This window comes from Melanaphis sacchari, unplaced genomic scaffold, assembly GCF_002803265.2.
Source record: "Melanaphis sacchari strain LSU unplaced genomic scaffold, SCAv2.0 Contig36_pilon_pilon, whole genome shotgun sequence".
NCBI classification, from domain to species: Eukaryota; Metazoa; Arthropoda; class Insecta; order Hemiptera; family Aphididae; genus Melanaphis; species Melanaphis sacchari.
The window spans coordinates 99,976-113,727 of record NW_020271232.1 but is presented as its reverse complement, the minus strand read 5'-3'; the positions used below and the strand labels follow the sequence as shown (position 1 = coordinate 113,727).

At 26.3% G+C, this 13,752-nt stretch overlaps 2 protein-coding genes across 2 annotated transcripts; one reads left to right on the top strand and one right to left on the bottom strand.

The window, feature by feature from the left end:
- Positions 1–2,771: 2,771 nt before the first annotated feature.
- LOC112596961 (protein unc-119 homolog B) lies at positions 2,772–5,004 on the bottom strand. The gene is made up of 6 exons (XM_025342852.1): positions 4,450–5,004; positions 3,881–3,952; positions 3,697–3,813; positions 3,509–3,617; positions 3,190–3,362; positions 2,772–3,117 (listed from the first exon to the last, which is right to left on the bottom strand). Exons 1-6 carry the CDS (start codon positions 4,526–4,528, stop codon positions 3,005–3,007), a joined length of 663 nt encoding a protein of 220 aa, XP_025198637.1. The 5' UTR covers positions 4,529–5,004; the 3' UTR covers positions 2,772–3,004.
- Positions 5,005–9,540: 4,536 nt separating this feature from the next.
- Positions 9,541–13,483, top strand: LOC112596962 (DNA-directed RNA polymerases I, II, and III subunit RPABC4). Its single transcript, XM_025342854.1, has 3 exons — positions 9,541–9,734; positions 9,894–9,986; positions 13,424–13,483. The coding sequence occupies exons 1-3, from the start codon at positions 9,671–9,673 to the stop codon at positions 13,444–13,446; spliced, it is 180 nt and encodes a 59-aa protein (XP_025198639.1). The 5' UTR covers positions 9,541–9,670; the 3' UTR covers positions 13,447–13,483.
- The last annotated feature ends 269 nt before the right edge of the window (positions 13,484–13,752 follow it).

The window sequence follows — 13,752 nt, the reverse complement described above, 5'->3', positions numbered from 1 at the left end:
AAATTTAGTGTTAAAAAAAAAAAAATTGCTGTATTAACCATTTTGTGGCGCCGTTACCGATCCTACGATTATTGGCAGTTTTCGGAAACGACTCGCGGGTTATGCAAGACACAGGAGCGAAGTGGGTTATGCAAGACACAGGGGCGAAGTGGGTTACCCAAATATATATATATATATATTAAATAATATATCCCGAATAATAATATTAATAATAATAATAATTTTAATTATATTTAGAATAACCGAGTATAGAGCACCCCAGGGGTAATTATTAATAATAATATATGCACTTAAACAATAACATTCAAAAAAATAATAGGACAAAAAATAAAAACGACCTGGTTTAGTCACGACGACTTCTCCGATGACACGTTGTTCCACCAAAACACACAGCAGCCGAGATCGCAAGTGAAAAACCGCAAGGCCCAAATTATTGTAATCTTGTTTTAGGATTTCAGTGACCAATTACTGACCATACGACACAACATATAAAAACGGTGGGCGAACGGCGACGTGTCTGGCCCAACCGTTGGCAAAAGACAAAAGTTGTCGAACACCGGTCTGGCTGGCGGCAAGCGAACGAACTGTTGCCGGACATTGGAGGGGGTGGGGGTTTGCTGGCCACTATTATCTCCTCCATACCGTGATGTCCGAAACACATATATATATCTTTTACATGGCACTGTCATACTGTGCTCGAACACATTTAACTTGTAATTTTAATACATTTTAACAAATTCGTATATTAGTTTCAAACTTCTAAAGCTTGTTAAATATTATAACATTAGGACTTTTAAATTTTTGTCTCGAACAATTATTTAACAACTGAGATTATATGCTATATTGCCATGCCTTCAAGCTTTAAATTCCAACCCCTTTAACTCTCATCTATATCCACTCAAGTTTCGTATTAAGTCATTAATTTTCACCCTCAATCAATTAAATTATATAACCCTGCTCTGTAGACTCATTTTAATTAATTCTCTTAAAATTCTTAGTACCTACACATTTCTTTGAATTTCCACTACATTCTCAATATTAAATCCGTAACTCCTATATTATAAAACTATATATAATCATTTTTATTTTGGAAGCTAGCTTTATTGTATAGCCAGAAACTGTACTATGCAGAACCTTGATAAGTTGAAATAAATGCTGTTTCATTACGAAAACCTCGATTACTCAAAGGAAAAACTATAGACGACTCGAACATGAAATGTTCCTAGTACCTATAGACGGATAATTTTTTAATCATTTGTCTAATCGACTTGTGTATTCCAATAATTTTATCAAATCGTGTTTATTGTGTTAATTATCATGTACTTCATTCGATTTATTGGCAATAGTACAATACATTTGGTATTATCAGTTGCGAATTAACGATAGATCGGTTACACGTGTATAAATGTATAATTTAGTAAATGTAAAAATGCCTAGTATCAAATTTAAAAACCTTATTTAAAATTAATTATTTAATCACATTTTTTAGTAATAGTTTTAAAATAATAACAATAACAATACACACTCGAATATATAATTATTATTTGTAGGTACTAAGGTACATATATATATGTGTTTACTATACTAAGTCGAATTTTTTTCCTAAACCCTTAATAACTCGAAAAAATTGTATTTCCCTTGAATTTCGACTTATCAAGATTCCTCCACTGTACTTGTATTGTTTTTATTTTGTAATAAGTACAAACAATTATAAATTATTGTTGAGCTATCTTATTCTGTATACTAGTAGCTATTAATAAAAAAAATCATTTGAATAAAACACAAATATGAAATACCTAACACAAAAGTATTGATAAACTAAAAAGTTAAAATAAACCAAGAAACATTAGGATTATGCACCTAAAATATACCCTAAATTCAATATTTCCAACTACAAATACAATCCTGACTAACGCGTTGTTGTTATCAATACTAATAATACTATACACAGTATGGCAATTAGCAACTATTATTTTCTGATCATAGATTTATTTATTTTTTGTATTGCATACTTAAAATATTTCCAGATAGCAAGCATATCATTCAATTTATGTACCCTATAAAGTTTGTTTTAATAGTGGATAACTTTCTTACTGCTATAGAGTAGCACATAGATAACCATAAATCACCACCACTTAACAAGAATTTAAAAACTACATCCTGAAGAACTTAATATTAAAAGAAGGTATTAAGTTTTGAGGCCTAATAATGTTTTAACCAAGTTAAATTAATTTAATACTATTAAAATTGGTTTAACTTGTTAACCTGACAAAACAATAATTAATTATTAATTATTAATTAATAAATAACTTTTTATAATTTTCAGAATTTAATATTTTTTTTTTGTTTAGAGATCACGAAATAAATAGAGCATATTATAAATTAAAAGTATGAAATAAATAACTCATATATTATTTAAATGCGTAAGATTTCAAAGCATTAATTAATTATTAAGACTTAGTTAAATGTTAAAATTGATTGAATATACTTAAATTGCATTTAATGAGGATTAAATAAAACAATTAAAAGATAGTTTAAACTTGATCACACATTTAGAAAAACATTTAATTTATAAGATATATATATATTACTTAAAAACTAAATTTGAATAGATTGTAAAAATATTTATTTTGTTAAATATTTGATATATTTCATAATATATTATTATTATTTTTTATCACAGAAATAAAATATAATGTGATTGATTTTTATCGATTATAATGGTATTTATAACAATTAACAATTCTAGTAATTTAAACAATAATAATAAATAATGTATAATACTATGTCTTATACTCATAAAATACTGTAATATTTGAGTTCAAATAGGTATTAAAAGAATAGCAAACTTCCTGGAGTATAAGGTGCAACTCCACTTCAAAAAATATGAAAAATGTGACAACACAATGTGATGTAAAACCATTTTAAAATGAATTATAAGTAAAAAAAAAACTGTGAATATTAACTATGTTCAATGAACATAAAATAGGTCGTCTCAGTTACACTAAACTCCACCATTGTATGCATATTCAGCTTTGTTGTGCATTATGAGTCGATCTTCAACAAAATAGAAACTGTCTGATTTAGTTTCAAATGGATGTTGTATCATTTCCTTAACTGTGAATACAAAAAATAAGACATTATCCAGAATAATATGATTAAATAATTATGAATAGTTAAAATAAATACTTGATTCAGGATCCAAATTTGGAAACTTGTATATGTGTTCACATGTATTTTTGCTGTGTGGTATACAAAAACCAAATTCAAAGTCAAATGTCTTCAATAATTTGTCACGGAAATAATGACGTTCAATCATGCGAAACTTGTTAACTGGCTTACTTCCCACAGTAAATTCCACGCTACCAATTAGATGAAAAGTAAATACATTAAAAAAGTTGTTATAATTTAAGACCATAAGATTTTACAAAATTAAATTTATGAAATCTAACTGAAAGATGTACGATAGAATAAAATAAAGCAAAAAAATATTTATTACAATTCTTACGTTGCTCCAACCAATTTCAGTTTAAGAAACTTTGGTGTAAATTGATAGCGTACAAATCGGCCACTATTTAGATCTGTCTCCTCTACTTTTCCTTCAGTTTGATTTTCTTCTAAATACACAATATTACACTTATAAATAATATTAAATAAATACACATATTATTATACATTGAATTAGTATAAACATACCAAGTATTACAGAAGGCTTGGCAATTTCAAACAAAACCATGCCTGTGTCAAGGTCACGTATTTTAAAACGTATAAAGTCTATATTATATATATTTGCATCTGGAGCACATAAATACCCTGCACAAATAAAATTATAAAAATGAACTCATAATATTCTAAATATGAATATATATTAGTACATTACCTTCTGTTATTTTAGACAAAGTCAACACATCTTCTGGTGATATTATAGTTTTTTTACGAATAGTTTGTTCAGCTATATAACAAAAAAAAAAATAAAGTTTAAAGATATTTATTTGGTAGATATTTAAAAAGTTAATTCTTCAATTATTTTTATATTTTGAAATATTGACCAAAACAAATTAAAGTGCTATACATTTTTCTATCTACCTAAAATGAATGTAATCAATGACATTGTTGATATAATAAAAAATAATTTTATTTAATTTAATTAAAAAAATACACAATAATGGCACATGAAAATAACTAAGAAAACTATAAATATCAGAATTGGATTAACTATGTGTATTAATATAATAGGTCAATATAAAAGTAGAGTATTTTCTTAGATAATTAAAAATTAAAATTCATTAATCAAATATTTATTAACTATGAATTACAATAAAATTATTAGGTACCCAATGATCAAGAATTAAAAAATGGTAACACTATATGAAAACCATTATTGTTTTTTTTTTAATTTGACTGATTTTTGTAATTAAATACCTATAAATAATAGTGTTGAATACTCACAATCGGCGTTAGAGGCAGCGGAGGTGGCAGCATTAGTCCTATTACTGGCCATTTTTGAATTCGTCCCAACAGATATCATGCTTTATTGATGAACACCAACACGATATCGTGCAAGCTGTCAACAGTTAGATTCCATCTTGCTGTCGACTTGATCAACAATGAAGACGTCGCCGCGGTAGGCAGTTTAGTGAACGGTAGAAAATGGAAAACTGTGGAAAATATTTAAACCAAACAAATGTCGTGTCTTTGAGAACGATAATGATGGTTTTAGGCGAGGCGTAGTTCGAGATCCAGAATAATGACACAACCCACTAACCCAGACAGCTTATTTCGCACTTGTCATTGTCTCGGAGTGACACGGGTATTATATGCGCAAATGGAATAGTAATAATAATAATAATGATAATAGTAATAAAAAACGCGAACGGGGTTGTTTAATAATAGGGGTCAATGATCTAGAAAAAACACATTAACCCCGCGGGCATAACAACCTACGCAAAACACCAGTAGTTTGGCCCCTAGGCGCAAGTCTCCCGAGTCTCGACCATTCGCGCCCGCGCATGCCCTTAATTGTTATCTGTTATCACTCATTAATCCGCACTGATGATTGATCGTTGATCGGAGAGTACGGCTAACGCGCTCTAGTCGAAGGACCACATGACTACGGGTCACCGAAATCGGGACAAAATTGAAAATATTAATTTAATAAATTTACAGCTGGTGAAATACAAATACTGGGTAATAGGTATATGGCTAAGAAGTACTACTGTCAACGTAATATCGTGATCGACGTGAATACGTGAACTTATATTCTCATAACATCGCACTACACGTACCTGAAGCGTTTTCGACTGTTCTAAATTATCTAATTTACGTTAATAGTTGAGGTATATAGTATTAATATAGTTTAATAAAGCCATAAAAAAAAGTTTTAATGTTTAGTCAATAAGTGGATTTAGGATAGTAATATACTAATATGGATCACGGTGAGTATCTGCATACATAGTAAAAACAATGAAGACACGCGATGAGGCCTTTAGGCACTATATCTGTGACCCTGTGTAATACTGTAATATCTAATATTGGGTATACCTACCTAGTAACTAGTAGGTACCCATAACCTATTATTCGCTATATAGTAGTATCTCCTACATCGACTTAAATGTTTTAATTTTATAAATCATAATTTAATTAAAGGATTTAATGTAATATATTATATTCTAAAGTTTAGATTATAGCGACTAAAATACTGTCAGGCGTTAACTATTTGTACCTATATATGGCTATAATATTATGTAGGATCGTACTGATTTTTAGTCTTGTATAATGTATATATCACCATTGATTATAAATACTAGTATTTATTACGATTGTACTGGTTCTAGTATCTTGATAGTCCATAGATTATTAAAAATAGTTAATAGGTAATATACTCGTATTCTATAAATTTCGAATAACTGTGTACTTACCTAATTCTTATTACTATAATTTATAAGTATTATATGTGAATAATTTTCTAAAACATTCTTTGCAGTACTTTTGGCAAATAAAATTATAGATTGAGTACTTGTCATTAATTTTGATAGACGGTTTATTTGCCGTTTTTTTTTTTTTTTATAAAAAAACATAATAAGTAATATCTGATGAAATTATAGGTATATCTATAATATGAATAATGATGATGCTTCGAATAGACTATATTCCCAATTGCATACACACCGATAAGCTCGATAAAATCGTGCGTTGAATTAATGGTACCTGCGTAGTTCTATACTATTTAAAATTTTAATTTTTACATTTCATATGAGTACCTACCATTCAAAATAGTCGTGAAAATGCACAACAGTTGAGGAGGATATAATAATAAATAATTTATTAACTTAATCTATAATAATATAATTTCAATAGTTATATCTACTGTCAAGTCAACAAATGTACATAATCACAGTCACCTACTTATTTAATCGAAACGAATAATGTATAATTTACGTGATGACGTGATGCTTACACAAATAGTAAATATATGTGCTGAATTTGCTATGTATCTATTATTTACTATTACCTACACTATTATACATAAATTTAAATAATTCCTGTACACCAATTATAAAATACATAAAATCGTTAACTATAAATAGGTACTAACGTTTGATACGAAAAGAGTGCTGCAGATTACCTAAGCATAATTAACATTGCAGAACAGACAAAAAAACAGATTGTGAAACAGATATAGAAAGAAAAATAACATAATTTACATAATCAAAAAAAAAAAAAAATTAACAAAGGTAATATGTAATACAATTTATGCACTTGTTTGCTTAAAAGAAAATTGAAGGAATTTTTAAAGGTTATCTAAAGTTAAAAATATTGAGTTACGTTTGCAAAGATGGGTTTTTTTATTATTATGTTATATGATCAATTATTAAACTGTACCTACTTCATAAACAGTTTGGATTACCTATAATAATACTTGAGTTTTACATTTTGTGCAAATATAGAATATTTTTCGTTAAAACGCATTTCCTAACAACAGCCAGCAGATAAAATAGAAATAAAATAATTATGAGCGTGCGTCTAAATTCTATAGTTTTTTAAAAATAAATGAAGAACTATCATTATGATTGTTCAATTAATTAAAATATCGTACAATAATTTCAAAAAGTTAACAAACAATTTTATTTAAATATTAATATTGATTTCAAAACACATTACGCTTATTATTATTTAATTTAGACAATTTAGCCAAATTCAAAAATAATTGGTGGCTGGTTTCATATTACTCGGAGTCGGTAAATAAAAACTATAAAACCGGATTAATTTTGTATTTAAAATGGAAAGGAAAAAGTGTTTTATCATAAATAAATTTATTAAGTTAAAATTAAGTTATACTTGATTCATAATTTGAAAATGTACCTCTATTGGATAATAGTTGTAGATAATATAGCTTTTACCATGAGATGGAATTTTTAAATGATTATTATTATTGCAAATAATAAAATCTATTTAACTCTTTTTATTAATTATTGTATTGGTATATATTTTACTAAATTAAAAGTCAATGAAGTGTTGACACCATCTTAAAATAATTAAAAATGCCTTTAAATAAATTATAGTTTATAATTAATATGCGGAATTTATTTTCCTTTAAAATGTTCTGTGATAAATATATGAATTTATAAATGGCAGTCACATTTCAATTAACTGCTTTAATCCCCAGAAAATAAACCTGATAATTTTTTTTTTTGATTGATTTTATTTAAGCCTGGCAACTATAGGTCTAAAGCCATTAGCTGTGGATAGGAATAATAGATTTTTTGTGTAAGGTTTGTTTGTAAAGTTTGGTTAGTACGGTTGGAACACGTGTGTGTATGTGTGTGCGCCATGGATTTGTCACTTAGAACTTGAGTGGTCACCCATCCGAGAGCTAGCAACGCCAGCCAATAATGTTTGACCTCAGAACACATTAGTGACTGAGGCCAACCATCGCGCCACATTAGGTCACACCTGATAAATTATTAACACATCAATAAGCATAAACGTCAAAAGTTAATTATTTCACTAAATTAATTGATAAACATCTATTTAATTTAAAACTTTCATTAAATTATTTGTTTAAAAATACTTAAGTCATGCATTGATGTATTACATACTTATATATTATAAAAAAAAAAAAAAAAAACATTATATTTATAGTGATAAGTTGATCAAAAAACCATAAATACACACAACCGCATAGATACAAATATAATTTCTCAAAATGGTATGAAACAAATCTAGGACAGCGGTTCCCAACCCATGGTCCGCGAGCCAAAGGTATAATATTAAACATTATATATATTTAAAATAATATTATTATATATTTTTTGTTATATTTCTAATCATAATAATATTTAATCAATTTTAACTATAATGTACAATAAGTGTACAAGTAACAAATTTTAATCCAGATATTGATTTTCTCGTGAAGAACAAGCAATGTCAAAAATCACATTAAATTGTTTATCTTGTGATAAAGTTGAATTAAGTTTTTTTTTATAAACAATTTTTTTTTTTAATTTTTAAATTTTTTATTCCTAATAACTATCTTTCTATCTATATATATATATAATATGACATATGTAAATATGTTATGTTATATATTATAATTTTATGAAAACGTATATAAGTATGCTATGGATGGGCCTCAAATATTTTTTTACAAAATTAATAGTTCATGAAACTAAAAAGGTTGAGAACCGCTGATCTAGGGCATATCCTAGAGCCATAAAAACTTCTTTTTTTGTTAAATCGCGTAGCTATGTTGATGCAGAGAATACTGAATAGTACTGAGCTGGGAACTTTGTTAGTAATATGTTACCTCAGCAATTAACTATATCCTTTATTAGAAAAAAATCAATCAATACTGTACCTAGTTAATATAATAGGTACACTTAACAAAAACGTGCATTCATCAATCCTCAGAGTGGCTATCTGGTTATACGCAAATATACAACAAGATTAAGCTAAAATTTATGAACATATATTCTAAGTATATCAGAATACTTAATATTCAAATACACAACCTATAAATTCTAGCCATAAATTAAAACTAAAACATAGAAGAAGCTGTCTACTATAAACTAAAATAATATACGATATAATATATTGTTTATTTATATAAATAAAAATATGAAGAAAAAAAATTTTTTAGATTGGAAATATTCTTTGAATGACTTTGATTAAATAAAATAAAAATAAATGCATAAGTTTTATGGTAGCACGAGAATATGAGAAAAAAATAAAATTTATTTTAAATTAATTTTGGTTCTTTTTTAAAATCTTTAAAAAAAAGTGATTCTGATACAGACTACCGTCTTACGGCAATTTTTCTTATTATTTATCACTACATATTATGAATATAATTTCAAATTTCAGAGGTGTAAAGTTTATACTGTAAACACATCATATTGTTTATTATTAATATTGATCATCGCGCAAAAAATAGTGTTTTAAACATTCCCGCGCTATCGATACAACGTCTTTGGAAACAAGTATACACTCGCACGTGCGGAAACGATTTGAAAATCAGTTCAGACAATTCAGTGATAGCGCTAGAGATAACAATGGTCGGCGTCGCGACTCGCGGCAATGCAAATGCCAGATATAAATTAAATATTAATGTTTATTGCTGAATGAAATTTATTATTCCGTATTCAACAACAGACGAAGTCCGGTGTACACCATGATTACCGAAAATGAAACGCCAGAAGACGCCCCTAAAAAAGCGCTCATATACATTTGTGGAGGTAATTATAAAAATGCATTGTATTCACTGTGTTTCGACAACAACTTTCATCTGTTGTTATTGTACCGACTGAACAGTAGACATTGGCAATTTCAAATTTTGATTGATTTTAACATTTGTATTTATTAATTTTTTTTTTTTTGTACCCGAACTATGACAGCATGCCAGGCTGAAAACGAAATGAAACCCAAAGACCCAATCCGATGCAGAGAGTGTGGTTACCGAATCATGTACAAGAAACGAACAAAAAGATGTATCCTTTTGAAATTATAAACTGTTAAACTCAATTAATTTTTTATGCTTAGGTACTGTAATTATGAGATTTGAGTAGGTTAAATGAGTGGAGTGTTGAGCTTTATGTTTTCAACATAAATTATAACTACTAACATTTTATCCATTACATCTAATTAGTAGGCAGTTGTGTATGCATAGGCGTAACTAAGGGAGGACTTGGGAGGCTTAGTCCCCCCAATATAATTTTTAGCCCCCCCCCTGTCATAATTCCTAGTCCCACACTCCCGCCAATATTAGTAACATTTTTAAACTTAAATTTAAAATATCGTTTTATTTTTTTAATTTAATATCTTGGAAAAATATTAATTTAAACTATATTATTGTATGTAATGATCGTGTAAGACGTATCATGTTGTGTAATTTTTACTACACAAATACTCCCTACTAAGAAGTTGTCAATAAACTAAAAATCGTTAAATTCTTTATATCTAAAATAATACTTAATAATATGTTAATATATAAATATTTAACCTCAATACCACTTGGTTTATTATTTGTTTTATAATTAAATATTAATTTACATTCATATTATATGTATAATCAATGAATGTAAGGTGTTTGGGGGGGGGTATGGGGGTAGAGCCTCCCACTTAATTTACTTATAATAAAAATTCTAGGACTGAAGCCCCCCCTAACTTTAAGGTTCTAGTTACGCCTATGTGTGTATGCATAAAAGTTTTAGGGTATGACTTAACATTTCACTCTACATAACTGCATTTTGCCTACTTATAAAAACATTTTATTCAATAAATTAAGTGAGCGGTTCCCAAAGCTTGTTATTATGTTATGTGAAATCTGTATATACAATAAAACTATTTTTTTAAATATAAAAAAAAAATCATATTAATGTTATAAATTATTTTTTTTTTTGCTGAACAATAATATTACTTTTTATTATCTTCCCAACTGTAAATAGTTGTCTAGGTATAGTTATTTTTTGATAATAATAAACTGGTTTTATTTATTACTTTTATTAAATATTGCGTGTCACAGTTAATAATACTACTTTTTAGTTTGCATAATTTGGATGTAGCTCTCAATTAAATTATACTTTTATATAGAATATTGCACCCTTATTAACCTGAGTTTTAATAATGATTAACACCAAGGCCGAACTGGATCAAAAATTTCTACTGGAAAAATCAAAAAAATCAGTCCACTTAAGAAAACCTATAAAAACAACCTTAAATTATTAAAAATTAATACAAAGAAATATTATCATTTTTATTTAAAAAACTTATGTTAAGACTCCAAAATACACATTAATACATATGAAGCAATTTGTTAAGGTTTGAGCTCTTTTGTGAAATTGTATCGAGTATGCCTTAACCGTTAAATCTAAAAATAAGTCCCCATGAGTACAAGCGGCCCACTGAGAAACTCCCTGTATCCCGTCTGCTTAGTCCGACTCTGATTAACACTCAAATCTTTTTTTAATTTTTTATGTCCAATTAACATGTAAATATATCTAACACCCTAAAACTATAAAAATGTATTTAAAATAAATGATTCTGATATATTAGTTTATACTTTTCAGGTATAAAATATAATTAATAATATGAATGGTATTTTTAGATTTTAGTTCAACTTTTAGTCATTGTTAAGATGTTTTTTTTCAATTTCATTGTTTTAACACATTTTTACTTATTGATAATTATAGTTTTAATTGCTCACGAGTCACAAGCGTTGTCCAATACAATACTATATTATATTATACTCATTATGTTGGTATAACATTATATTTCAGATAGGTTTTTTTTATTTGTTAACAATAAAGGTATTTACATCTCGGCTCCCACTCTTTGATATAATCTCACAAAAAATGTTATTCCTAATTAGATTAATAAGATATAAAAAAAATGAATGAATATAGCTTAATTTATTTATTTTTCTTCCTAGGTACTTAATTTTTTTCTTCTTTCATTTGGATTCTGAATTTTAATTATTTAGTGTTAAACAATGATATTATGATCAAATATAGTCTGAAAGTTTGATGCAAATTAATAAACATCTTTTTTTAATTTTAATTGTAGAACTGCTTACTGTGCTTAACACACAATATAAGTGCAACAACATAATTTACTGTTTATATCAATTGTTTCTTTGCTAGTGTGTTGCTAGATATGTCTAAATGTGTTGAGCCAGTATGACTCAAAATGTACAATCATTTTTGACACAATTTACAAAAACTGATAGATATTTTATTTAATTTCCATGATATTTATTAAAAAAGTTATATTTTATCAAAATGTATTGTTATTTTTATGTTATGTTTTTTGCTATGTTATTTTTAATTTTTCATTATTAATTAAATATTACCCAGTAGTCTTATTTTTTAATTATATTGTAAAATATGAAATATTTTAATAGTTTGTCACTATGATTTAAAAATTAAGAAACACTGGTTTATATTATAACTTCAGATTCATAACCATTACCATTTATTTTCAAATAATATGTTTAAAATAAGTTTCAAGCCCTGAATAACTTACCCACATTCAATTTAAATGGTTGTTGTGGAGTTTACAAATAGTTTAAATTATTGCATTCATACATACTAAAAGCTATATTTTGTATGTTAAAAGTTGAGAATGATGAAAATATTATATCTAATTGTATTTTTTTCTATTTACGCTTTATGCATACTTAATAGTATAAATAAATTATTAGCTATTGGTATCTATGTATTTGTGCCACTATAAAATAGTTAATTTTATTATAAATGGTTTACAATTAAGATAAATAACTGTTCAATATTATATTTTTTTTTTTTAAATAGACAAATTTGAAAATTCTTTGTGTAAAGTGGACATATTAATTGTTTATTTTATTTCAATGTAAAGGTTTGGAAATGTGTTTACATAGTAAAATGTTTTAAATAAATTGTCAAGTACTTCTATCTATTGATCTAAATACCTTTGTATTATATTCTGCGTTGGTTAATATACTACTTAAATAAATTATACATAGATAGACTAAAATATAATTTTGTATAAACCATATTGTTTTCAATTCTATTATAGTTAAAAAATTTTATTTAAACATTTATGAATTATAATAAAATTATTTAATTAATAATTAAAACTGTAGTTTAAATGTTCAGGTAATTGATTTTACTCATACAAGTTTATTTTTCATTATTTTTTTATAGATCATTTACTTAGTATAAAAATAATAATTTTGTTTATTTTCTTGCTGATTCTTTGTGGTTTAATTAATATTAAAACTAATTTAATATACTATTTGTTCAAAAAGTTAAATATTAATGTAGCAACATTTTTCAAACACTTTCTGGTATTGAATTCTAAGTAGAAAATAGTATTATTTGAAAATTATATTGTGCTTATAATTTAATCAAAATACTTAGTAAAATTTTTCTTAATCAAATTTTTTCAGTGGTTGTTTTTAATGCGCGATGAATATTTTCCAGCAACATGAAGTGTACAGAAACAACAATAATAAGATTTAACAATTTTATTTGTACAATTGTATGTTTAATTTTGTTGTATGAAGATTATAAGTGATAAGTTCTATAATATAATATCTTGTATTATTTTTTTTTTTAAATTATCTTCTTTGAATTAAATGTATTCCAAGGAATAAATGAGTCTTGAATGAAGGAAAATCATATCAAAACAAATGTGTTTTTTAATTGACTTAAAAGTTTTAAATTAATTATGTATATGTTCAAATTATGAAAACTTATTTCTTGTTTTTGGTAACAC

Excerpts from the sequence above, each read along its gene's own strand:
- LOC112596962 (XM_025342854.1), top strand. The coding sequence starts at position 9,671 with ATGATTACCGAAAATGAAACGCCAGAAGACGCCCCTAAAAAAGCGCTC. Across the intron at positions 9,735-9,893 it reads GCTCATATACATTTGTGGAG|CATGCCAGGCTGAAAACGAA; the intron begins GTAATTATAAAA and ends GAACTATGACAG. Across the intron at positions 9,987-13,423 it reads CAAGAAACGAACAAAAAGAT|TGGTTGTTTTTAATGCGCGA; the intron begins GTATCCTTTTGA and ends AAATTTTTTCAG.
- LOC112596961 (XM_025342852.1), bottom strand. The coding sequence starts at position 4,528 with ATGATATCTGTTGGGACGAATTCAAAAATGGCCAGTAATAGGACTAAT. Across the intron at positions 3,618-3,696 it reads CAAGCCTTCTGTAATACTTG|AAGAAAATCAAACTGAAGGA; the intron begins GTATGTTTATAC and ends TTGTGTATTTAG. Across the intron at positions 3,363-3,508 it reads CTGAAATTGGTTGGAGCAAC|CGTGGAATTTACTGTGGGAA; the intron begins GTAAGAATTGTA and ends TCTAATTGGTAG.